The 27,973-nt window shown below is 43.7% G+C and overlaps 1 protein-coding gene and 1 non-coding gene across 3 annotated transcripts in view; both read right to left on the bottom strand.

Moving 5' to 3' along the window:
• The window catches only part of cadm3 (cell adhesion molecule 3), a 116,036-nt gene that overhangs the window by 83,663 nt on the left and 4,400 nt on the right, over nt 1–27,973 (bottom strand). For both annotated transcript variants that reach the window (XM_086043111.1, XM_086043112.1), the window contains exons 3-4: nt 21,139–21,365; nt 16,650–16,819 (exon numbers count right to left, since the gene is read on the bottom strand). In XM_086043111.1, coding sequence (XP_085899237.1) covers nt 16,650–16,728 — 79 coding nt within the window. In that variant the 5' untranslated portion in view covers nt 16,729–16,819; nt 21,139–21,365. The remainder of the gene's footprint in view (nt 1–16,649; nt 16,820–21,138; nt 21,366–27,973) is intronic.
• trnar-ucu (transfer RNA arginine (anticodon UCU)) lies at nt 25,298–25,371 on the bottom strand. The gene has a single exon. It is a non-coding gene; the product is annotated as a tRNA-Arg (tRNA).

Genomic DNA, 27,973 nt, shown 5'->3' on the forward strand with positions numbered 1-27,973 from the left:
TGTGACACTTTTAATCACGTTAGCGCCTCGCTTCAGTGCTACATTGAGCCCTAAATGATGATGTCATCTTGCTAAATGTCACATTTCCACTGAATGATGTTGTTTTTGCTGTTTTGCTGTTTTGCCAATTCATCTCATTATCAGCCAACCTTCTACTCGACAATTACTTTGTGCTTTTGTCACCGGTCCCAATAGCTCGCCGTCAATAGGCACAATAGTCGTAATGCTGCAATTGATTGATTGGGTTCGGTTCCAACGTACACGAACGTGCCTGTCACGGAGGAACACAAAAATCACTTCACTCGGTTAACCTTGAGAGTTTGTTTTTCTTTTTTAAAGAGGGATGACTCATTCTCACTGGTGACAGCTGCAGCTCGGGACGAACACACAAAAAAAAAAGGCCTCTGACGTTTAATCGTTAGGAATAAGGCCGCTCAATCGATCGGTAGTCAGTTAACGGCCGGGATTCAAGTGCATTTGCGCGCCTCACGCGCACACATGGGCCTCGGGTTGAATTCTGCGTGGCTCACCATCATCATCATCATCATCATCATCAATATCAGTGAGTACACAATGAGGCATAAGACTATGTGGCACAATCAAACATCGAAGCTTTTCAAATCAAATTTGCAATATGTTTCCCCAAACATCAAAGACAGTTTGACATCTTCAGTGAACCTAAGGATGAGTCATTGTGAACATAAATGTTGTTTCATAAACAGCCAGAACATTTGGAGAGTTTAATTAACCAAAAGTAGGTGATTTCGCACACATCAGAGACAATTTAGTCTTCAATTAACTTAACCTAGGGGATTTTGTTAACATTAATGACAATTTAGTCTTCAATGAACCTGAAGTACACATTTTCCTAAATATGGACAATAATTTAGCATCCTCTGTTAACCTAAGGTAGGTTTCGGTACACGTCAGAAAATACTTGTGGGTGATTTTGTAAATATCAAGACCAATTTTGCGTCAGTGAATCTACGTACGGTAACGACCAATCACAGCTTACCTGTTTTCTGAAGCTAAGCCAAGATTGGTCGTTATCTGAGCCCTGAGCAACTGTGAAGTCATTTTCAGTCGACAGAAGTGACAAAATGCTCGCCCCCAGAGATGGCTAAAAACTGTTGGACTTTACTGCTTAACTCATATTTCACAAACACAATATTAATCAGAATGCCGTTTTTCAACTCGAGGGCCTGCGTAGAACATATTCTTGAAAAAAATATGTTTGGGATGATTTCCGATTTTAATTGACAAAAGAAAAACTCGACCAAATGACGCGGACTGTCTTGACTGCTCTGTCTTTTGCGTCTGTCTCGGCCATCGCCTCGCGACGGAGACAAAAGGCGGCAAACAGGCGTCTCTAATCCGCCGGCTGAATGAACAGCAAAACAAAAGGGAGGAGGAAGGCAGACACGGCAGCTTGGACACACGGCGGATAAGCTGATTAGCGAGAAGACACGGGCGGTAATGGAGGCATGCGCGGGAACAAGAGGAATCCATGCGATAGGGGCGAGATGGCGTAGGAATAAAGAAGCTAGCGAGCGCTAATGATGGGGAGCACCGAGCGCAGAGGAGGAAAAACAACAATGACGGGCAGTGAGGGAGGAGAAGGAAAAAAGATCATAACAAAAGCAGCGTCTCGCAAGGAGGAAAAAAAAACTTTAAAAGGAGCATGCAACAGGAAATTGACGGGATATCCACCTTAAACAAGCCACGCAGTTGGTCTTCAACAAGCCCAATGTACACATTTTTGTAAACGTCAAAGATCATGTAGGTTCACAACCGTGCGTAAAAAATGAATCTGACCCCTGATTTGGAGTCAATGTCCAATGTCAGAGATTTCATAAACATCAAAGAGAATTGTTTTTAATTAACCCAAACTACGTGGCTATGGACAGGTACACAACAATTTCTGTTGTACAAGGCTAAAGTAGGAATTTTCCTTCAACAAATCAAATCAATGTGTTTTTGTAATCATCAAAGACACGTTTGAATCGTCAAAAAAACCTTTGGACCTGTTTTTCATAATACCAAAGACAATTTTGAGTCCTAGACAAGCCTTAAGTATGTGTAGAGAACTTAGTCATCACTTCACCCAATTGTGTTTTTGTAAACAGTGAAGAGTCTTCAATGAACCTACTGTGCCTGATTTTGTATATATATATCAAAGACAATTTAGTCTTTAATAAATCTACATGCTTAAAACTGTCTGGGTTAAAAATAACCCATATTGGGTTATTCTTAAAATAAATAATTGAATAATTAAAATAACTTTTAAGGGTGTCACCCAAGACAAGTTGAGGTCCAATGTAAACATCAAAGACATTTTTGACAAAGGTACATACAAACTCGTGTGACACACTTATGCGTGGCGGCAATACAGATGCATCGCCTGCTGACCGTTGCGCCCGAGCCACCATCCAGATGGACTTGAGCTAAATGTGCCGCTAATTCAAATGAATGAGATTTACTTGGAAAAGAATATGCTCCTGCCTCTAAGCTGCTTTACTTGGCCTTGCGTGAGATGTTACACAACACACACACACACACACACACACACAAGCACACGATGGACTAAGAAATGCACTCAGCCATTTGGTCTGTTTGCTCTTTGACGTGGGTTAGAGCAACATGAAGAAGCTACAAACACACACAAATAGTCATGAACGTGATTTGTTTATATGTGACTTTTCTGAGAATCGCAGTGAAGAAGGTGAATATCAAAAGCATTTCGCTAGCCAGAGGCTGAGGCGTCCTGTGGTTTACGCCTCTTAACTGTACCAACTCCATACCAGTATATAAAATATATATACCTGCTATGCACAGGGGCGTTTTTTTTAACCACTTTTCCCATAAAAAAAAAAGCAAGCAAACATTTTAAACCTTGTACAATTTGCACAGAGCTGACATACAGTCAGGTTAGTTCTCTAATCTTCCTGTAGCAGTTCCAACTGTATTTCCATGTGAACGTAACTCCTCCAAGGAGCCACCCGAGTGGAATATAACAGCTTTATCTGTCAGTAAAGAGGAATTTAGCGAACTAAAGGGCCAACAAGAGACTTTGACGTGAGCAGAATATGACCGAATTTGAAATGAGCTATTGTGTACCAATTTAATCGTTTCCCATATGAGCGGGTAATCGGCCAAATCTGGACCAGCGATTGAGTTCAGCCAGCCACACACCGAGCCGAACCCTACTGTAGTCGGCAAACCACACCCGCACACCAAGTGACTGACCCTCGCACACGTAACCAACTCCCTGCCACGGAGGGACTGCGACTTCTGTTATTCTTATCGGGAAACAACATTTTGAGGCGCCACATATACTATTGTTGTTTTTTATGGTTGGGGGGGGGACCACAAAAAACAAAGCGCAATTTGACAAGAAGTCCACTGTAGTTCTTTATCCAGTGCAGATATTTGAGAGGCTCTTGGTAATGACCACCTCATTCATTAACACAGACTATCAAGGCTTCGCTTCTCAGCCACTCGGTACATATGAAATGAGCGAATCATATCAAATCCTAAAATCGAAGTAAAACTAGTGACGCACAAATAGCCACTCGCGGAAAGTAGTTTCAGAACCCGACACACTGCATGACAGTTCAGTCGTGTCCGAATTGGGATTTTGAATTACTGCACAAGATCACACAGACCAGAATTCCACCTAATCAGACACCAGGGATTGTGTCCCACCGTAAGAGAATGGAGTGTAAATTCAATGTGAAGGCATATACCTCCTCCAAGGAGACACTCCAATGAATTACACCCGCTTTATCTGGCTATAAAGAGACACTTAGTGAAGGAGCCTCTCCCAAGGCAGCAGGTGAAGTGATGGCATCATCAACAAAGGCAAACTCAGCTCTCTCATACTCTCACACCGATCCTTGGCACTCAGACGGGATCAATAGCAAAGTGGCACACATGCGTGTCACTGCCCGAAAAAAGACGTGCCTGTCTCTAAATCCTGGGACGCTATGACCGGCAATGCGTCAACGACATGGTGGCAATCAATTAAAAGAAAAAAACGTCCATTGGAGAATTTCCGGGGGATAACGAGGTGCAGGGGTGTGGTCGGATGAGAGAAATGATCAAAACAGAGGTGTGGGGGAGGACGGCAGAACGTAATGAGGGCTCTCGTTCGTGGAAAAAAAAAAAGGTGAATTAATTCATCCCAAGACTGTGCTCGTTGTTGTTTGTTTAATCGGCAGCGGCGATGCTTTCAAGGCCCGACAGCTCGGCGTAATTTTCCTTGACCTTGAGAGACACTAGCAGACGGGACGGTTGGATGGATGAATGGATGAACGAGTGGACTTATGTATGTATGGGCAGATGCGTGGACAGATAGACTAATAGATGGGTGGACATGTGTATGGATGGGCAGACGGACAGACAGACAGAATGAGTAATGAATGGATGGATGGATGGGAAGATGTAAGTATGGATGAATGGGCGGACGGATGGATGGACAGACTGATGGATGAGTGGACAGATGTATGGATGATAGATGGATGACAGATGAGTGGATTGACAGATGGACAAGCGGAGAGAGACTGATAGACGAGTGGACGGATGCATGGGTGATGGATGGCAAACGGATGGACGCAAAACATACTAATCGACAGATGTAAGGATGGATAGACGGACAGACAGATGGCTGTGCGGACAGATTGATAGACGACTGGACAGATACATGGATAAATGGGCAGATGGATGGACGGACGGATGCCAAAACAGTTGAGCAGATGGACAGGCTACTGGATGGATGGAGGGAGGGAAAGACTGACAAGCAGACGGACAGATGTAATGATGGACGGGCTGCGGATGCGTGGCCGGTGCACAGATGGACAGATGAACAGGTAGACGGACAGATGGACGTATGAACGGATAGAGGTTGAATGGCATCTGGGCATACAGACATACGGATGAACAGGCAGACAAATGAATGAGGTGACGAACAAAGACGGCACTGATATACTGTACAGATTGATGGATGACTGGACAGACGGACGGGCAGATGTGAATGGACGTATGCATGGAAGGCAGATGGTAAAATTTCCTCGACCTTGAGAGACGCGAGCAGACAGATTCGTGAGAGATGAGAGATGCTTGCAGACTGATGTGTTTCTTAAGAGGCCCGTTGAGCGCGCAGCCACTTTGCCGAAATCCCCCGAAGCGCTGTTGCCGTTAAAAGTAACATTAAGCAGAAGTAATTCATGAAAGAGAGACGATGGATGTCATCTTCTGTTCTACTTAGGGGCGGCAGGGGGCGCTAGAATCAATACCCCAATATGAGAAATCGCCATTTTATAAGGGCCGCACGGCCGGGCTGAGCCAAAATTTGACTTGGCAAGCTTTCGCATCTGAAAGCAACAGATGAATAAATCCCACATTTATCACGGATGCCGCTGATGCTTTGATTTACCGGTAAGCCAGCATCACAACATCAAATTAGCAGGTTGATTTCAACTCCACATGCTGTCCGAGGAGAATTATCTGAATGTGCAAAATTGTAAAAGACTACATTGTTCAGCAACTTTCCCCTCGTCCTTGTAGTACGTATGAGAGGCAGGTTTACATAACACCATAGATTCACCGGCCTCACCCTTTTATGTTGAACGCATTACGTTGTTCTTTCAACGCCCCAAAATCTAAAATGCGCTCGGATGCAACCGCTGTGTGAACGCTCACTTTGTTGAATTCTACCGGAAGGGACAAGCAAACAAATCTCTACCGTTACACCCCTGGAAAGTCAAAGCCAGTGTGAAATCGTGTAATTGCTTTCGACACAAAGGGACGGGGGGGGGGTTAAGTTGATCTGTTAAATTTCCCGCTACGCCCCTTATACACAATCCTATGATAACTATGTCAGAATAAGATGAATTCAAGGATTAACCTCACCACTGCGTTGAATATTGGAACTTTATACGCAAGACAGCGAACTGGGAAATAGACAACAGTGTGAAAGAGGTTCAAACGGAATCATGATAATTAGCCCCATCGGGTAGCAATGGACCGAGTAGAATCCAACTATAGTTCTTCTTCCCGACAGAGTACCAATGCCACGAGTCCCATCTATTCTATGTCAGTGCTTATTACGGCGTTTGTGCAGCCGCCGACGTGTCAGCTCCCAATCTTACTCGAAGGGGAGGCACTAATTGCACCACCGGTTCCACAGCTGGATGTGCAGCCGTGCCGAGGGAAAAGTGGCTCTTGGAAGGGCACGCGGATTAGGCACGCCATCCGCCCGCTGTGCCCCGATTCCGCCGCTCTGACCCAATTACAGAGGTGCTGCCGCGAGGGTGCGAGGGGTCCGCAGGCAAAGCCAACCACCTGGATCGCGAGCGGACAGATGCACGAACGGGCCGGATGGTGAATGAATGGGTAGGCAGACAAACGGACTAATGGACGAGTGCATGTATGTGGATGGGAATGGACGATAGATGGATGGATGGATGGATGGATGATTGACAGACGGACAGACATTTGAACGACCATAAAGAAATGAATGGGCTAATGATGGAGTGACGGATGAATGGACTGATGGACAGATTTAAGGACAAGTGGATGGATGTAAGGATGGACAGGCAGACGGATGGATAAGGGGATGGATGCATAAATGGGTGGGGAGATTGACGGAATGATGAAGGGTCATAAGTAGGGTAGGACACCGGGAACCGAGTGGAACCGGGACTAGCACTTCGATTCTGACGGAATCGTTCAGGCTGTAAAATCTCGGTGCTACATTTCGATTCCCAATGCGCATCGCGGAGGAAGCCGCCCAAAACAAACGGTCACAATATTGTGCGCGCGGCACGGAGCAAACGATAGACACGAGCCAAGTACAACCAATAGGGAATGTGTGTGCGCGCCACGCCGTCGAGCAGCAAGTGCCGACAACACACAGACAGCAACGGGGACTACAGGATAATGTTCGCGGGGTGTGATAATTATGGATGTTGGACACAGGTCAAAAGTGTGGCTGCACTTCATAAAAAAAAAAAAAAAGACCAAGTTGCTCAGTGCAACATGTCAAAAATTAATCTAATGCAAAGGAGGTTGCACGTATATGATTAAACACCTCGGTTTACATGAGGTAGATTTGTTCGAGTGTTCGGTCTTTGATTCTTTGAGGCGACCTACCGGTGTTCTGAAATTTCTTCCTACCCGTCGAGACGTCCTTCCAATGCTTAGTGTACTTGCGCACGCATGCTCACAACGCAGATAATGAGGTGGGGTCACCAGCTCAAAGTCCAACCCTCAACCAAGTGACACGGACCGCACCGCAGTCAGAATCGCGTAAGCACACAAATGAAATGAAATATGATTAATGCCCACATCGAGCACAAGTTTTTCTTTTTATTTGCACACTTGGCTTGCCCATAATGGGTGTTAAGTAGCATGCTATAAACTGCGTTATTGTATCGTATTTTCTCGAGGTTCTCCAAAATAAAGCTCTCTTGTGGACGATTCAAGGTAATAGGTTTGCTATTAATATATTTGTCAAAAATATCCATTGAATAAATCATAGGAAAATTCATAGAGTAGACAAGTTCATGAAACAAAAAAAAGGAATCGGAATCGAGAATCGTTAGAAAACAGAATCGAATCAAAGAACCGGAATCGCCCAAATTCAAACTATGCCCAACCATAGTCATACGGTCAGATTGATGTTCAGAGAGATGGCGGTTGGGCAGATTGAGTGGACGGCTGTATGGACGGCAGATGGAGGGATGGACAGGTGAATGACGGGATGGATAGGCAAACGGATGCAAGACGGATTGGTGGATTGACAGATGGCCAGGTTGACGGGGCATTGGATCCATGGATCAATGACCTGGACGGATGGGCGTCTGGATAGGATGTGTGGAGGGACAGACTCCGACAGATGGACGCAAGATGCCAGGGTGGTCGGATGTTTCTTGGTGTTGATGGGCGGTTCCTGTTTATTTATCAATTTGAGGCCCACAATGAAGATTAAAGGTCGCTTGTGTAGGAAGATTTACCGGCTTGGGGTTCACCTCCCCCCAACGGGCCGCCTCTGTGTTTGTGGCTGGATGCCCACTTCCTGTTTGTTTACCACTGAATCCTCCCCATGCCTGCCAAGAAAGCGGCAGTGGGGCTAATGGCAGCGCATTAGCCGTAGAAAACAAAAGCAAAAGTAGGCGGCTTGGAAGCTTGGAAGCCAGGCTGCGTCTGTTAACAAGGCTGGCTGATAAGCGCTGACTCATTAACAAGCCGAGGTGCGCCTCGCGGGCCCTTCGAGGGAATCGCACGCCAAAATCACGGTGACATTTAGAAGACAGCCCGAGATAGTTTTACATTTGGATACACCAACTCAGGCTTAGGCTATGTGCTGTATTCTGCCTGGGGTTTAGAGACCACCCGCTAGTTTGCAAAGAGTATCCATCTGGCAGAAAAGCAATTATTACTCCTGTTTGCGGCGGCCCGTAATAAAGGCACGGCGGCTGATTGATTAAAATCTAACCACCACACACTCACACACACACAAAAGATTTTTTTTCATTGCAGCCGGTTCAAGCGAGATTCACTCCACACAAGTTCTGCATAGTTAGAATAGCTTCACATATCATACACGGCTATTGTAAAAAGCCATTCCCGCATTGAGAACTAAATGTAAATATCTAAGTAAGCGCAGGTCAAAGCAGCAGGTGGAGCTATAATGCCAAAACATGACTTTAACTTCAAAGCAAAATTCAACAATCCATTTACTGAGAATATTTTGTTGTTTCCACAAACTGTGGTACGACCAGCAGGGTGTTCCTCTGCATGATCGTTTACACAGTTGTTTATTTCTTTTTCTGTAACTGTACTTTTAATTGAAAATGAACTTAGGGCTATAACAGAACTCACTAATGTTCTGTATCTTCTCTGACTTTATAATGTCGGCAGATGCACGGATGGGCGGGATGGATATTCGGATGATCCAGATGGATGGCAAGTGGATGAAAGGACAAATTGGTGGATGGATGGATGGATGGATGGAAGGATGGATGATCCAGACAGATGGACAGATCGATAGACGGATGGATGGCAAGAATAACAGATGGATGGGTAGATTCAAAAAGACAGTTAGCTGGATGGTTGGAGGGATAGATGGATGGATGGATTATCCGGACAGATGGATTGACAGATGCAGATGGACGTTGGAATGATGTAAAGATTTGGGGTACCCAAGTCCGGTCATCGAGATAAGAATCTTGATAACGGTCCTGATCATTCGAATCAGATGTGTTGGAGGAGGGTAAACGTGTAAAACAGGCCGGATAGGGGCTCGCGACGACCGGATTTGGGAACCCCTAATCTAAACAGAAGGATGGATGAGTGGATGGAAAATGGATGGGCGACTAAATGGATAGGCAGGCAGAGATGGGCACGCCGATTCATGGATGAGTGGATGGAGAGAATGATGGATGGATGGAGGATCGTGCCCTCTGATGTTTCATGTTCATCCATTGATTTGCTGAGCTGGGCATTCTCTCTCTCTCTCTCTGTAATACATAAGTTGAATAATTTATGCTAAGTAGATCTTTGTGCCTCAGGACCCTTTTAGCGTGGAGACTCCATTATGACGCCCTTCTTCTCCCACTGGCCACCACGCCCTCATGCACCTCCGCTTCCTCCTCCTCCTCTTCCTCACTGCTCTGCGGCGGTGTGACTGACTGAAGACTGATTCAGCAGCACAATCGCTAACAACCAGAGACTAAGAACAACAAACACAGCCAAGGCTTTTTACCATTTCTCACCAGTGAAAGTAACGAGCAAGTGGCTCCATATTGACGTTTTGCTCCCTTGGATCCAAAAGGGATTCCGAATCAGTCAGAGACTTTACCTCCTTTAAGATATTAAGATCCCACAAAAGTGCAACAATTTACGTTTCGCAGAGCTGGGCAGTCCGTCCCTGGGCCGGACCGGTCGGACCTGATATGAATACAATTCTTGCTCGCACAGTTGTTGTCCAGGAATTGCTGGATGTAAAATTTTGATGACTTTGCGCCGCTGCCCTCGCTCATTGCCAAACCACGCTGGAATGAAACTTTCAGGTACTAGCTGCGATCGAATTAGACGAAGATGACAACACAAGGCTATGCACACAACTAGTGCATTTTCCGTATTGTCAGATCCACGCAGACGTTGCCTTGCTGGCCTTACATGTCACCGCTCCACAGAGCGTTATAGTTTGGCAGATTCTCGTTCACCGGCAACAGACGAGTTGAAAGTCCTCTGTGAATTGACCAACTGGAAGACGAGATGTTAAAAATGTGATAAGCGATGAATCGCCTGAACACGAAACGTTGTTGTTGAGTATTAAGTCGATTCATCGATTCATCCGCTCAATCCCTATTGGACGCATTATACAATTACTCAAATCTAAAACAGTACCCATTCTACACAAGGGAAATCCAGGTTCAAGTCTGGAAGATGCACACAATCCTTGGCGGAGGTAACAATCATTCAGAGTCTCTGCCGCTCCAGTTGGCGGATGAGTAACATTCCTCTAAGGGATCGCCTTCAATTGCGGTGTTTCTGGAATGAAATAGGTCATTTTCTGTCTCTAACCATTCCGTGACCTCTCTCTTGCTCCCTCTGGGTGGGTGGCGATGGGTAGCGGGAATGGGGGGGGGTTCAGAGGAAGGGAGGGCGCTATCTGCCATGTTTCCCCTTTCATTCGCTTGTCTGTTGAAATGTTGGCATGCGTCCTGGGTGCCTCGTGCGAAGCTCCCCGGAGGAACCGAGCGTCTCGTTTGCCAACTCACTGGCGAGCGGGACCGGGGCAGACGATTCATTGTGACTATTTATTGCGGCACTCCGACAAATTCCCGTACTTAAGGTGATGAAGAAAAGAAGCAAGTTTAACTCTGATTAATGTCTGCCTGCGGTGTGAACGGGGGCGGATGTTCTCATTTCCCGGCAGACGCGTCATTGCATTTGATCTAGTGTAAGTAATATTAGCATCTGTCTCCGGTGAGATGGCACATTTACCGACAAAAAGGGGATTAAATACAAACCCCGATAAATATGAGCACAGTGATGACAGGGCAAGTGTGAACTAGCAGTAAGAACAGCCGTTTGATGGACAAATACCGGTCCTGTAAAGTTGCCTGGATTTTTATTTTTTTTTTCACAAAAGTGTAAGGGGTTGGAGGGAGGAGGTTGGGGCTCAGGACGATGGGTTAGAGTTTAGAGTAGAGTCGAGAGTTTTTCCAAAGAAAATGAATTGAAAAGACTGACTCACAACATACATGGCTCAGTGGTGAATGGTCATCTCGCAACCAAGAGGTTGTGGGTTCAATCCCCTGCTTGTGACCATGTCGAAGTGTCCTTGAGAAAGATACTGAACCGCCAGTTGCTCCCGAGGCTGTATCATCAGTAGGTGAAAAAGGAGTCAGTGCGAAGCACTTCGAGAGCCTCGTAGGTGGAAAAGAGCTATTCAACTGGAAGACCATTTACCATTCCAACTTAAAATGTGTGGTATTGGGATCGGAAGTTGGAAGTTGGAAGCAATAAGTCCGATCGCGGGATTTGATACTCTCCAAGTCATACTTCTAAATGACCGTGTCCCAATGTTGGAAGTTTTTCATCGTTGGGGATTTTGGGATCTTATTCATGGGTAAGATTTCTGATCTCTCATAGTATGATGGACCAAGATCGAAGTTTCAATTTGAAGTCTCAGATTTTCGGATATTGATTTACCAATTCTCAAATGTCGAAAAACTTCTAATCAAGATAGCCAAGTAGTTCAGGAAGTCATAAGGATCATTTAATTTCTTAACCTGTCTCATCAAAATCTAAGTTTGTCGCAGAGGTTGGGACAGGGGTCTCCAAGTCCAGGTCTTCGGGACCCCCTAACTAGCCTATGGACGTTTCACTAGCTCCAACACACCTGATTCAAATGAGGGATCATTAACTTGCTAGCTTGTGTAAACCTTGCGAATGAGTTGATCATTCGAATCAAGTGCGTTGGAGGAGGGAAACATATAAAACAGACTGGATAGGGGCTCTTGAGGACGGGACTTGGAGACCCCCGAGTTAGGGGATCGCTGGGTCGGGGTTATAGTTTAGTGTTTAGCTTTGGGTTTAGGGTGAGGGTCAAGGTAAGGCATTAGGGTTAGGTTGAAGATTCCAATCTTGTTCCCTTCCCCCTATTAACCTCCAAATATTGACGTCCTCATCCCAACACCGTCAGACCGCCAGCGGCGCATAATGACTCACCTTGACAGACAGGATAATGCAAAAACAGCACTGAAGCGTAAGCTAAGCAAGGATTGGTCGCCCATGCACGGTCACACCTCCCGGTGGGCACACTTTCATCAGAGGTTATTTGCGTCTGAATGCCGGCCAAGATCGTTAACAACAAAGTAAGGAGAAGTGCGTGGCCACCTTTGCTCACCGTTTCTCCGCTACTACCGCATGCATAATTCAAAATTCATAAACTGGTGGACCCAGCTGTTGTGGTAGAGTACAGTAAAAGCGTGGGTGTGCTGGTGGGCGGGCACCCGGGGAGATGTCGCGAAAATGCAAATGTGTATAATATCCACTTGCAATGAAAATCCTAAAGCGTGAGGAGCCGCGTTCCACCTGTGTCGCTCTGAAGTTGAGCTCGCCCACTGAAGTCGGTGACGGAACCGCGGCCATTACCGATGGAGCAGGACGCGATTACGCAACCAGAACATTCCGGCTCCTTTGAAGCTCGCCGCGGGGTGGATATCCTTCCAAAGTCACGCCGCGCTCGCTACTGTAAGACACGCCCGTCCTTGCGCTGTGTTTGGAGTGCAAACACTCTTTTATTATTGCTGTACACACACACACAGTAAGGAACTGGGTAGCTGCCGCCAAGGGAAGACTATGGCGCGTGAGCACGGTGTTAGTCTTTCTCTTCTCTGGAAAATCTTTAGTGATGCATCAGCAGTGACAAATGCTTCCATCGCAACAAGGCAGAAGAAGCGCATGTCGGGTAAAAACTTCACATCCCGGGTCACTTCTGCTAATAGCTTAAACACAGCCAGCATGCTTCCTCTGATCCTACCTCCTTCAACACTCCAAATTTGACGAATACCTTTTACAAAACACAGCAACCCATCGCAAATGCTTATATTCCTGACTTTAATAGCTAGTGTTACACCTCACAGCATCTCAAAAGCTTAAAAGATCAGCACCTTTCACACTGAACAGCAACACAGGAAAAAGCCGTGAAAAGGCTGGCTTTGATGAGTACAGTGTGAATGGTCACTGTACATTTGATACCACCCCAGTAATTGGGAAATCGGTACCTTATACACACAGATTTCCCGACTTTAATAGGCGGTGTTACACCTCTGATACCACCTCCTTCAACACCTCCATTCTTGCCTTTAATGAGCATTTTTATTGGCTGCCATCTTGCCTCCTTTTGAAGCTGAGAAATCGGTACCTTTCACATACAGAACAGAAAATCGAGAACAAACAGTGGAAAAAGGCAACTCTAACCCACATTTCAGATGGATATATTACACGCAAAACAGTCACTGGATGAAATCCTTGGCTTTATTAGGAAGTGAGATTGATTCTAGCTTTGAAGCCACACAATTCGCAGAGCATCTTCAACTGCTCATTATCATATCGGTACCTATCACACGGCCTCCCTGGAACAAGCCGAGAAAAAGACAGCTTGGACCGCCATAAGTCGTTGTTGATACTTTTCGCGCGGAGCATCTGCCCAGGAAAACGGCCCAAAACATTCAGAGCTGTAACCTTGCAGTCACAACCAACAAGATACAGACATCAACTCCTTTAACACAGAACAGTAACCTGAGAAAAATGTTGGCAAGTCCAGGCTTTTATAGGCAGTGCTCCATGAAGCTAGGAAATGTGTGGGTCATAAATCAATCCTCCAATTCCATATCAGCGCTTTACTGGAAAAGGATGGCCTTTACGTACAGTGTGAAAGGCTTTTGGCGTGTGTTCACGTGCAGACCCATGCTTAAATCCATGGCTTGCATTGAGCAAAAAATATTATAAGCGCCCTTCACCATGACTGTCAAAGCCCTTTTCCCCCCCTAAGACTTGCTTAAAAAGTCACAAAAACTTTTCAGTTTCGCGGGTAGCATCATAGAATGGTGGCAGCGTGCAAGTCAGGGGTGTCCGAACCTGGTCCTTGAGGGCCACCATCCTGTATATTTTAGATATTTACCTCCGCCAAAACACCTGATTCAAATGATGAGCTCCTCAGCAAGCTCTTCAGAAGCCTGATAACGTTCCGATCATCTGAATCGGGTGTTGGAGGAGGGAAACATCTAAAAATTGAAGGAAAGCAACCCTCGTGCATCTGATTTGGACATCCTTGGTGTAAGGGGTTACAGGTTTGACCTTAACCCCACTTTTCCCTCAGTACTGTCTGAAAGGCACAGGCGAATAAATGCCAACTCTTGTGTTATGGCTCCACTTTTCCAGACGCTCCCATGCGAAAGGAGCTAAACTGTAATCTGTGTGCTACAAGCACAATAATAAACACATTGCTCAATGAAGTGTCAATCAAACGGGAGCACGGTGGGATGTTTGATAGCGCGCCGCAGTGTGCATGCCATGTTGTTGTTGTTTTTTTTCGTGCCCAATAGAGCGCATATGGCTCCGCCGCTCACACTTGTAGACCATCAAACGGGTCTGACGCCCTCGGGTTTCTTCCTTGGCATGCTCTACTGCTCCACCAGGTTTGGTGACAATCGGCCCAGCAGCTTGTTTGTCTTTTTTGCATAAAATGCTGAGACGTGAGCTGTGAACACGCAAAAAATAATGACACCATGCCCCCAAACCAGGAAAAACACTGTAGTTGACCCAAAATTCTCATTCAGTCTGCTCAAATAAACCACACACAAGATTCCGCGACCACTTGCATGTCAAAAAGTGATCAGTTTCAGGGTCCCATCTCAATGGAAATGTACCATATAGCATGAAATTTGTGTGAATCATTTGAAATGTTACAATTATTTTCCCTGGTTTATTGGATTTTCACAGACTGTGACAATGGAAGTGGCTCCAAAAAAAATCCGTACGGAACTGAACCATATATCATCTTTCCACCGGGCGGCACAGTTCACTTTGCCATGGTACGGTTTGGATCAGTAAGTGCCAAACAGGATTTGATTTGATTTTAACCTTTCAGCACCTGCATACTTCACAAAGTAAACTCTACTTCCTAGACGAGTACCCCGGACAAAAGCTAGCCAAAAAGTGAGCTGCTACAATGGAAATCCCCCCAAAACATCTGTACTACAAATAAACCAGTTCTGCTGACAAGGATCTGCACAAACAAGCAAACCATACCATCCGATATTTTGTCAATGGGTTAAAATGCCAAAACAATGTGTATTATCCCAAAGTGAACCATACTACAAAGGTTGACAATGTGGCCAAAGGGAAATATGTTATTTTACTGTGTGACCAGTTCTCCTACAAAAGATTGCCAAAAAATGACCCAATCCAGATTTGCATTTCCACCACATGGGTACTGAACCAAACTGAATTGTGAGCCACCTTTCCACCGGGCTGAACAGATCCGTTTTTATCGCACAATAAATAATGATTTATTAATTTGATGCAATTGTTTGCCACCTACGATGGGTAGATGTTTAAGACCCACACTTATCGCCAGATAAAGTGGAACATAACACATTTGAGTTTCTCCACAAATTGACTCCATTCAAATATGTGCGTGCATTAGCAAGTGAGTGCCTCAATATTTGGTGTTGGGTTATTGTACGTCATCAATTTCCTTGTGGATGCTGTTATTATGTAAAGAAACCAGAATATTTAGATTTTTCTAAATATCTCTTTTTTTATTTACAATATCGTGAACCTTTACCCAGTATCGCGAGCTATTAATATATCGCCAACCTCCGCACAATATCGTGATAATTGTCGTATCGCGAGGTTCATATCGTGATATTATCATATTGTGACATTTGGATATCGTGACATCCCTAATGCATACTGTGCTGAACTTAGCCACCTTTCCAACAAGCTATACATTTCAGTTTTCCACGGTACTATAAGAACGGACCAGGAATTGAACAGACAACTGTACAACAGCAAACCATACTGTTGATACTGATATTTTGGCTACCGCTAAACATGCCCAAAAAAAGATGTGAACCATACCATCCATAAGTGCCGATCAGGATTAGATTTTCCCCCGCTCAGGTACTGAACTGAACCGTAAACCGCGTTTCTCCCGAGCGCTACTCTTCACTTTGCCTGGGTACAGTAAGTGCTGATGGGGATTTGATGACAAGGTGAACAGACATCGGATATTTCGGGCACTGCTTAAAACGCCCAAAAAGATGCATACTGAACTGAATGAGGCTACATGGTGGAAATGAGGCCAAAGGTCCCCTGTGTGTGTACCCATGGACACACGCATGCCTCATATGTGGTGGGCTCAACTGGGGGTGTTGGGAGTGTCCCATGTGGTTAGTTCCACTTCGGCGCTCCCCTTGTTTTAATACAGGAAAGCCGCAAAAAGCCTCAACAGATAAGCGGCAGAGCAAAAGAACAAGCGGGATGCTGAGGGCAGAGACCCAACCCCCCCCCCCCAGTAGAGGTGTAAGGAGGAGGGGAGGGGGATAATGTCAGGGGGTACTCACCAAACACGACGTTGCTGCAAACCGCAGAGAGTAGCGTCATTACGCCGACAATCCATAACGGAGCTGATGGGAAAGCCATGCTTGGTCGCTCTGATATCCTGCTCGTTGGCTTGCAATTGGGGGCCCGGGGGGTTTCACAGGAAGAGGCGAGGGGTCCCGATGGAGGTTACCTGCAGGAAAACGTCAGGTTATTGTTTAATGGTTTGTTATTGCTCTGCTCCGTTTTCCGCCGTGAATAAACGACCTCGTGCATGCATCGATCAGCTTGTGTCATAACACGCTGAAGGAAGGGGAGTGAGGGTTGAACGGGGAGAGGGGATCGTAGGAGGGGTGGGGGTGAATTGACGATAATGAGCAGGAGAGGAACGATGGGAGGGGACGGGGGGGGACTGAATGAGACCAAAACAACATTGGTCGACCACAAGCGCAATTAGTTTACCGCTTGAAAAACAGTACTGCGGTTGGAATAAGACAGTGAACCAAGATTTATTAGTGGAGACTGAGGCACGGCCACTGCTTACGCTAATGTTAGCTAACGTGTGTGTTTCTAGTTGTTTCTTCAGTGGCAAAGAGTCAATAGCGAGCTGTGCGGTAGAAACACGTCCATAGAGAGCTGTGCAGTATCAATGCACTTTTTTTTATCTATCCGACATACATTCTCTGATTTCAAATATTAATAATATTAAAGCACAAGTTACTCAGTGCCTGAGTAGTCTTTTTTTCCTGAGTACTCACTAATCAAGTAATTATTTGGAGGACTACTTTGACTTGAGTCATATTATTATAAGTAACAGTACCCTTCTCGAGTAGACATTTTGGCTACTCGAAACATCTCTGAAGTAAAAAATGTTTAGGAATGAAAAGAACCATGAAGTGGAGAATCAAATAGTAGAAAAAGCACTAACCACGAGCCCTGCAGTGGAATAGCGATGTGTCGCGGAAAAGAGTCAGTAGTGCGGTAAGGCTGTGCTGTGGGAAAACGCCAATTTTGAGCCTGTGATGACCAATCCTTTGTTGTGTTTACGTTTGTTCGACATGACTTTGTTCTAAATGTTTTTCTGCTCCTGTGACAGAACTGAGCATTCAAATAGTGATTCTTGCAGCGGAAAGCATCAGTAGTGAGCTTTGCTGTGGAAAAGGGTCAATAGCGAATGAGCGTGCCATGCCGTGGAATAGCATCAACCGAGCAACAACAAGCATCAATGGAGAGCTGTGCAGTGGGAAAAAAGTGTCTGTCGTGCAGCGTGAAAGTGCCAATAGCCAAACATGCAGTGAAAAATGGGTCAGTAGCGAGCGATGCAGTAGAACGGCGATCCATGCAGTGAGAAAAGTGACCGCTGTGCAGTGAAAGTGTCAATAGCAAACCGCGCGATAGAATTTTTTGAGCTGTGTATTGGAAAAGTATCAATTGCAAGCTGTGCTGCGGGAAAAGGATCAATTGTGATCCATTCAGTGGAAAAATTTCAAGACATAATAGGTTCCTTCAGACAATACATGCGCAAGTGTCTTTCGTCAGCTGCAAGCTTGTGCCGCTGTCTTTGGGAAACAGTTAACACGACTTTAAGTGTCTCTGTTATATAGGGACCCACATACCACACCAAACGAGGCGATAACGTATTGGACGACCTGCGAGCTCGTTAGCGTATTCGGTCTCTCGTTAGCTTGCTAGCTAGCGAAGGTGATAAACAGTTCACTTTCCCAAGTGTCTCTGTTGTGCGGATCGACGCAAGGAGAGAGTTTGTGGAGTATTGGACGGACCAAAATCCAGATTGCCAGCCCACTAAGCGGCTAATAAAATACGAGAAGCTAGTAGTATGCCAATTCGCAGTGCTCCGTGCACCACACATGGCATAACATCTCAGGAAAGGTGCATTTTGGGGGCGGGGGGGGGTTTAGACATAGCTGAATGGGTAACTGCACTCTGTAGTGGTAGAAATGGGTTATGAAGGGCTTAACAAAATAACACGCAATCGCGACGGACAGCCACAGATGAAACGCATCCCTAGGCCCTGCTTTAGCCACGCCCCAAAAGTCTGGACAACTGAGAAGGTGAAAAAGAGTTTAATGCTATATCTCAAAAAGAACTGGAAAAGGGTTGGTCGAGTAATTTCAGAATGCTAACAGCAAAAGGCTACGTTCACACTGCAGGGTATGACACCCAATCTGGATTGTTTTCTTAACTCCAATCTTTTTATGTAGTTGTTAACATTAGAAACATAAATGCAACTTCTTGTGTGAATGAAATGCGTCCATGAAGTGACACGCACGCACACAAAACACAATGTCACGCTGCGCAGTCTTGACGGGAGTACATATGGGCCCGCGTCAGACTCAATCCTGTCGTATTTGTGGCAAATTCAAGGATTTTGTCTTTGAACTGTCCCCCATATATTTATGAGTTGTAAAGCATCTTCTTCTTCTCCACGGACTGTTTTCTACACTTTCATCCGCTATTGCTTTTCACGCCATCTATTTTGTCGAACGATTGTGATGTTTGTTGTCTCTTGGATGAGCGTGACTTGAGCATCGAGACTCAGTCGCATTGGATGTTGTTGTTATCCTTTCGGCTTTTCCCCTCAGGGGTCGCTACAGCGAATCAAGCGCACGCTCAATTCGCATCATTGATTTGGCAAAGCATGTATATGTAATTTGTATCCACTTACGAAAGAGGCCTCGGTTGGTATTTAAAAAAAACAAAAACAAAACATGGATCACCAAATTTTAGTACATTTTTTAATCTGAGATGCAAATGAACTTTTCTATATGATTTATTTTCCGCGCCGATTCCGAATCTGTCCTCATTTTTTTCACATACATTTGGTGTTCATAATAACTATAACAATAATGTAGTATGTAATACAGTAATATACAGTAGAGTATTTTTTTTATGAATAAGGTATTTAAGTTCAGCAACAGGTGGATTCTAAGATGTCACAGCTATAAACTACAACGCGTGTTCAAATCCGTATGGCGCAAGCTTTTATAGGTTAAACTTAAACACAAAGTGAAAAACAAATCTCAAAAACCTGATGAGAAAAAAAGTAAAGACATTTTTTAAATCATCAGACAAAATATGCCATAGGGACGCATAAAGCCATCTCTCCTTCAAACTTGCTGTTGACCAGTGAAATCAGAATTGTACTGTTCACGTGCATGAAAAAAACAGATACATGCCACACATGGGCAAAAAAAAAAAAAAAAAAGGCGGAATTGACCTGCAGTGTGAACATAGCTAAAGGCTAACCAGGAGGAAAAGCCTCCAGGCTACTTCCTGGGAGGCCGCTGTGCAACCACTTCCAAATATGGGCAAGCTAGCGCCTGGGCGTCTTCATCCCGAGGCCTTGGCCCGCTGCGAACACCAAGAAACCAAGTGCAGTGTGAACAGGCCTTGAAGGCGGATCAGTTGGAGGTGAGCTGTCACACAGCGCTAGCTTGCATCCGTTACACAGTTGCAAAAGTGTCTTATCAACAGTAAACTACAGTACGTGCAGTGGAAAAACATCAAAAGTGAGTCTTGCACTAGCAAGTCGTGCCGTGTCCAAAGTGTCAGTACCCAACCATCGATCTTCTCCACCGCTTGTCATTTGGGTTGCGAGTGAGTTGGAGCCAAGAGCGGCTAACTTTGGGAGGCAGGCGGGGCGCACCCTGGTCTGGTGCCCAGCCAGCTAAAATGTCTACTGAGCGATGGTGAGAGAAGGGTGGGGTGGGGGGCGGGGGTTACATCAGTCGCGAAGCATGCAGTGAAAAGGGTTAGTTGCGATTGTGGGACAGCATTTGCACTCACTCGGTGTGCAGCCAAAACGCATCAACTTAGCAGTCGAAACGGCTTTACCGGAGCAATGTAAAAATCATCAATGGCTGACAATAGTAAGCGGGCAAGTCGTGCAGCGGAAAAGAGGGCAAACGTTTTTACAAGCGCTGTGAAATGAAGCCGGATAACTCCGCTTTTAATGGGAATTAATAAAGCAGCGCAGGTGCACCTGCCGCCGCTCCCCCCCCCCTCCCCCAAACACAATAACACACTGTACACGCGCACGTCTGAAAATAGTCGCGCGCGCGCACGCTCATTGTCACCGAGCGCCTGCGGGACGGGCGGACGGTTAGGGCGGGGAAAGTGAGGTGGAGGAAAGGGGGGGTGGTTTACAGAGAGTGGGTTCGATTATTGCAACACACTTTAGCACGTCATAACAATAATAGCCGACCATAACAACACAGGATGGTGATTATGATGAAGGCACTTTTTACACTGGACAGCGAGAGCTTTTTCCAAACTAAAAAATAAAACCAACGCACGCAACAAAACAAAGGGATTACAATGATGAGCTCGCATGACAGATTAGAGAGAGCGGGCGCACCAGTGAGGGGAGAGTGCTCGCCGCTCGCGCACGCGCGCAAGCACATTCCTGCAGACGCGTGACAGGTGTCTCCACTATAACGCGCCCACAAACAAGCAAAATACTCCGGAATGCTACCAAGTATGCACACGCACCGTTACGTTCCGCCTCCCGGTGTCTCCACTTAGGTCCGCTGTTCGCGTTTCCCTCCCGCGGGATGCGCTCTCCCTTTTTTTGCGTCTTCTCCTACTCCACTCCTCTGTTTCCTGCTCACTTCTTCTTTTTACCTCCTTCTTGTTGTGTGGTGTTGTTTGTTTTGCAACCTCCTTTTCACGCGCTTCTCTGCACACGGCTGCCGCTCACTGCAGCAAAACAGTCTGGGCTGGATGGAGCGAGAGGGAGGGAGGGACGAGCGACGGGGTGAGTGAGAGAGGGAGGGAGAGAGAGAGAGAGAAGGAGTGAGGGAGGGGATTTTAATAGCATTTGGCCCACAACGATAGAACAGAGCAGGCTGGGGCCGCAGACAAGGGAAGAAATAGGAATGAGGATTGTGTGTTCGCGTGTGCGTGTGTGAGAATAAAACGTCATCATCGCTATTGTGGAGTGGAATAGAGGTGGATAAAAAAAAGCAGCAAAAATAGTCAGCAGCAGAAAAACATGATACTAACGGTGCGCTAATCGATTATCAAATTAATCGATATTTCGGACTCTCCAAATCCTCAGAACTGCACTTTCTTATTACTGTATCACACGGTTTATCTTTATGTTAAGTCAAAATAAAATGTGTTTGCTTTTAAAAAATGCTTTTAATTTGGAAAACAACGATCAACATTTGTGTCTATGTTTCAGACCAAACCAGTAACTGAATCATCATTTATTGTTTTCTGCATGCACTGTTAATTTGAAATAATGGCCTGTTTGATGTGAATTCATGTGAACAAACGCAGAAAGAATAGTATAGCAGTGTTGTCTGAAGAAAGAAAAAAAAACACGGTACATGTATCAATAAAGTAATTACACAGCAAATAATACATCAAATGATATGATGTGCTACATTATACACACCTCTCCAAAAGTATTGGAACGGCAAGGTCAATTCCTTTGTTTGTTTTTTTGATTGACTACAGGAGTCATTTGGGTTTGAGATCAAAACACGAATGTGACAAATGTAAAATTCCAGCTTTTACTTCCTGGTAATTACATCTACCGGTAGATGTGTTCAAGCAACTCAGGATAGAGCAACCTTTTGTTTGAAGCAAACCGTTTTTCAAGTGAGCAAAAGTATTGGAACACGTGACTGATGACCGAACGGTGTTTTTTGCTGTTGCAGGTGTTGCCTTTTAGACCGATTGCTTAAACACTAGATAATTGTTGTTTTTTTTGGGAGTTTTAGAGTTTCACCTGTGACAATTGCATTTTCTGTTAAGAAAGCATGAAGACCAACGCGTTGTCTATGAGGGAAAAGCAAGCCATTTTGAAGCTGAGATGTGGGCATCAAAGCTATTGGACAAACATTGGGCATAACCATTTCAACAATTTGCAATGTCCCAAAAAGAAATAAATGACTGCTGTACTGCACAACAGACACCGAACAGGTTAGCCAAGGCTATCAGCAGCAGTTGACGATGAAACACTGTGAAGAAACAACCAAAGACAAGAGTCAGTGACATCACTGCCAACCTCCATAGGGCAGTCGTGAAGGTATGACAATACACTGTTCAAATAAGACTTGGAGAGAAAATATACAGGCCATACCACAACATGCAGAAAAACTCAATAGCAAAAAGAATTGAAGGCCGGATTGGATTTTGCAAAGGAGCGCAGAGATAAGCCACAAAAGTTTTGCAACAAAGTTTTTGGGATTTACGAGACCAATATGAACCTTTACGAAAATGTATTTGGCAGAATAAAAAGATCTTTTTGGTCCTTTAACACTTACAACAACAAAGATAAGAACTACAGGCACAACCTTTGACTCTTCTACAATACTTTCTCCTTGGCAAAAATGAACCGATTTCTTTGTCTATTAGAAAGGGGCAAATATCAGCCGATTAAATCGTTCAAATAATCGACTTGGCCCTGGTCATTTCATGTTATTATGGTTGTCGTTGCGATATTTTCATGACATAAAACATCACAGCTACATTGAACAATTTATACAAAATATTTCTATATACTTTTCTGAAACATTGTATGTATTAACATTTTAACTGCATATTTAGACTATAACTGTGCTTGTCCTTTCCAGTGCCGCATAAAACTTGATGCATTCACAAATGTTTTTGTATTTTTCAAGGAACCTGTGTGATGCTCCCAAACCATTTGCATGCGCTTAATGCTGAATTTGCATGTTGCCTGTCCCATTTGGGAATGAGGATGGCGGGTGGGTTGGGTGCAATGCGGGCTTGTTCAACTTGCCAGAGAGGATTAAGGATTAGTTTTAGTGGCGGATTAACTGTGTGTACATGCATGTGTGCGTGCGTGTGTGTGCGACATGACGGGGTTAAACATGGATGATGGCTGCCTCAAGCACTAAACAAAAAAATAATAGAAGCAACAAGGAGGGGGTGGTGTGGGGTTCTTTTTGACAGATCTTTAAGCATGCAGCAGTTCAGCACTTACATTAAAAATATCTCACAAAAACGTGTGACTCAAGTCCAATTTTCTCAAGTCGAAAGCAGGGGGGGCGGGGGGGGGGAGAATCATAAACAATCCTTGAAGGATTCACATCTGGGACCACCTAGCAAAATGTTGAATCTGACGTTGACAAAAATAATTTCACAATTTGGATTTAAAGTGGAAGTCATCCCAAACTTTTTTTTTTTTGCAAGAATACGTTCTATGCAGGCCCACTAGTTGAAACAAGGCATTCTGATTAATAATGCATTTGTGGAACATAAGTTAAGCAGCAACATGCATCCGTTTTTAACCATCTCAGGGGACGGCCATTTTGTCACTTGTGTAGACTGAAAATGACATCACTACTACCCAGGGCTCAGGTAACGACCAACCATGGCTCAGCTTCAGAAAAAAGGTGAGCTGTGATTGGTCGTTACAAAAGATTCAATGTTAGCTTTAAAAGTTTAAAGATCGAAAGATATAATCCCCTTAGCATTAAAAATATAAGTAGTAAAACTACAATTAAAAATAGAAAAAGACAAGGTTTGAAATGTTTTATACATACACAGGCTTTAACACGGAAACCTCATTCACGTAAAAATGGACAAGACAGTGACTATATATATATATATATATATATATATATATATATATATATATATATATATATATATAAACACATATACATATACACACATATGCATATATATAGACATATACATATATATACACATACATATATATATATACTTTAAAAAACTATATTGAATTATATCAGCCAATAAGCAGGTACATACCTGCTTATTCATAAATTTGGGGGGGTTTATATATATATATATATATATATATATATATATATATATATATATATATATATATATTATTAACGTGCAATTCTAAAGGACATTCATTATACAAGGATTTTTGCTATTTGTGGGCCACCTCTCTATCACCCACGAATAGCAGGGGTCCACTGCACGACTGAAAATAAAAATAAAAATGATAATAAATTCATTAAAATTACAACAATAATGTAGGATTTAAAATCTAAGTAAAACTACATTAAAGTAAAAATTTTTAATGAAAAGTGAGTCTCCAAATCAAACAAGGAGAAGAAATTCTAAATGAATGTTTGTTTGTTTGTTTTTAAACAAAATCAGTTAAAAAAAAACAATTATGGGATTGGTACGTTTTGGGCACTAAAAATCGTGCTGAAAAATTTATAGAAAACACTAAAAAGCTAACGCAAAAGAAAACAAAAAAACCCTACAAAGTAAATTACAGAAATGAACAACAAGTCTGAATTACAAATTTAACATGACATGTAAAAATAAGGCACATTTAGCCACCAATATTCACTATCAAGATAGGCTCTTTGTTCAAATGGGGGTTGGGAAGACATGATGCGCCATCTGTGTGCACTCATGATGGTGCGCACGCACGCACACAAAGATTGCACTGTGAGCACAACACTGGGGTGTCTTTTTATAAAACATAAATTAGCATATTAAAGCGAGCGTAACCTTTGCTAGGAGAAATTATTATTCATCACAAATCCTGAAAAGACAAGTGCACGCTTCATACAAAGTCTTCTCGCCCATTGATAACTCCCATCCCCTAAAGCTATAAATAGAGCACCACAGACGGCTTTTTTTTTTCCCCCCGTCACGTTTCCAAAAATGCCACAACCACGATCATCTCTGCCGGGACTCGAACCCGGAGCCTCTGGATTAGAAGTCCAGCGCGCTATTCCATTGCGCCACAGAGACTCAGGCAGCACGAGCAGCGTAAACGGAGGGTTTATACTCCACCCACTCCATCCCCCCTCCTGCATCCCTCAGCATCAGGACCGCAAGCTGGAGTCAGGGCATCGCCTCCGCCAGCCGAGAGGGGGTGCTGAAGAGACGCATTCAATGAGTGCGAGTGAACCAATTAAAAAAATAAACAAAAGTACAGTTTAAAATAAAAAAATGGATAATCTTCTCCACTGAGAAGTGGTTCATGTGATGCAGAGAAGGACACAAAAATATAAAAGAAATAAATAACATAGATTAATTAAAGAGAAGGAAGCCACTAAAAAAAATAATTCGAATTTAAAAAGGAAAAATAGAAATCCTGTAAAATTAAAAATAACTAATGTAAACAAATTCTACAATAACTATAAATTCTATAAATTAGTATACTAATAAATGTACATTAAAAATAAAAATAAAATGAAATAAAAAAAACATAAATTGTAAAATAAAAAGGCTATAGATTTTTTAAAATACTGTTAAGTGTAAATCAAATTTGTATAATGCTTTATCAAAATACACAAATATGCTTGAATATATAAATAATGATTCAAGATCGAGCGAGCAGAGTAACTTTGTTCAAATAAATAACCAGTCGACTCAGTCCAACTCTTACAATAAAATGATGATTATGCACGATAATCCAATTAAACACCTCCGGATGGCGACGTGGTGTACAAGTAAAGGAGTTCCCTGACTTTGACATGCTAGCGCCAGTTAGCTACTGTATATCCCACCCTCCGTATCCCACTCAAGTTCAAATCCAGCAAGTAAAATATGACTGGACTTCACTTTGGCAATAATGAGTCCACTAAAAAGATAAAGTAGTCCAAAGACGGTTGGTCAACAGTAATGTATGCACTGCAACAGAGTATTAGTTCAACATTGTATGAACATTGAATGAAGACTAATGCATGTGTGTTAACAATACTGCTTTGGGGTAGCACCTAATGCAAATACGCATTTACAATGTACCGGTGGAGGAGAAACTGCACAATAAGCTACAGAACGATGTACACAAAAACAGTTAACTGTTTTTTTGTTGTTTTCTTTAAATAGGTTTAAAATAAAATCAATAATTATCAATATTGACTGATATGAAATACTTAGATTTTGACAGTTTTTCAGACATATCGCCCAGCCCTACTAAGCACATTATGTTTAAAATTGCTTTTCAATTGCGGCTCAACAGAATATTTTTTTTCCAAAACAAACTCATGCAACAGGCCTGGACAAAAATGTTGCTAACTCTAGAAAAGACTGAAAATAATTGGACCTTTTCAAAGTAGAACGCTTGGCTTGATCTTTTTTATGGATTTCAATGACATTCACGTCACATTCAAGTCTCTGCTAAATTTGTGTTTGCAATTGAAGCCGGTCGCAGCTGTCAGTGAATCGCGCATCTTTGGTGTCTTTGTGTTCATTCATCGTTCATCTTACTGGCGGCGACAGTCTGGACAGCAGAATACGGGCAGATGAAAAGTGCGCAAGTGCAGGCGTGGGAAAAAAAGACTTACGCACGAATGGGAAAAATGTGGCGCCGATTTTGGGTAATCGGCAGTAAGCACAATATGCCATTCTCACGCGCAGGAACAATATAAGATTGAACATTTTACTTTGATTTTCGCCTGCATGTTAAATTGGGAATTCCTGAGATGCTTGATTGACCTTAGGAAAAATCAGATCAAAAGAATTTCAGATGAATCAATATGAGACCATAGTTGGGCTTTTATGTCATGCTATTTAGATGAAAATGTGTTAAACAACTCTGGATAGAGCCCCCTTTTTTTTTCCAAGCTACCCACCTTTTAATAGAGCAAAAGTATTGGAACGGACCTTATGAAATGAACTTCAAGTGAATAACATGGAATAGTTGGTGGCAAAACTCTTTACTTGCAATAACTGCAACCCAATGACTTCAGCAGACTGTTGCATTTTTCATTTGAAATGCTTTTCCAGGCCTATATACTGCAGCCTCTTTCAGTTCTTGTTTGTTTCTGGGGGTTTCTCCCTTCAGTCTCCTCTTCAGGAAGTGAAATGCATACTCTATTGGGTTAAGGTCCGGTCACTGACTTGGGCTGTCTAAGACATCAACTTTCTATTCCCCCCAAAAATCCACTTAATTTATTATCTATTCATTGTCTTGTTGCATGATGACACTTCTCCCAATTCGTTGGGATGCATTTTTCTGGAAATTGCCAAACAAAACGGTTTCGTAAATAATCAGAATTCATTCTTCTGCGACCGCCATGAGTTACATTTTGTCCGGCAAGTTACAGAAAAATGCATCCAACGTATTTGGGAGAAGTTTCATCGAATCGGCGTCGCCAGTCGTGACATTTGGTCACTCCGATTGGCTGTTAGCTAGCAAATCAGCGCTCGGAGCACCAACGGGATGTGACAAATGCGGATAAACAGTGAGCACGCCTTCGCTGCCTTAAACTTCTTACAAGTACAAGAGCGAGGGTTGACAATGTAAGTATTTCACAATACCGTGTCAAGAACGTGAGGGTTTACTTTGCGTGGGAGTTCATCGTGAGCGAAGATTATAGCCGCATTGTTTACGTTTTTATAATCT

This window comes from Filicampus tigris, chromosome 10 (assembly GCF_054856515.1).
Source record: "Filicampus tigris isolate MCC_2025a chromosome 10, RoL_Ftig_1.0, whole genome shotgun sequence".
NCBI lineage: Eukaryota > Metazoa > Chordata > Actinopteri > Syngnathiformes > Syngnathidae > Filicampus > Filicampus tigris.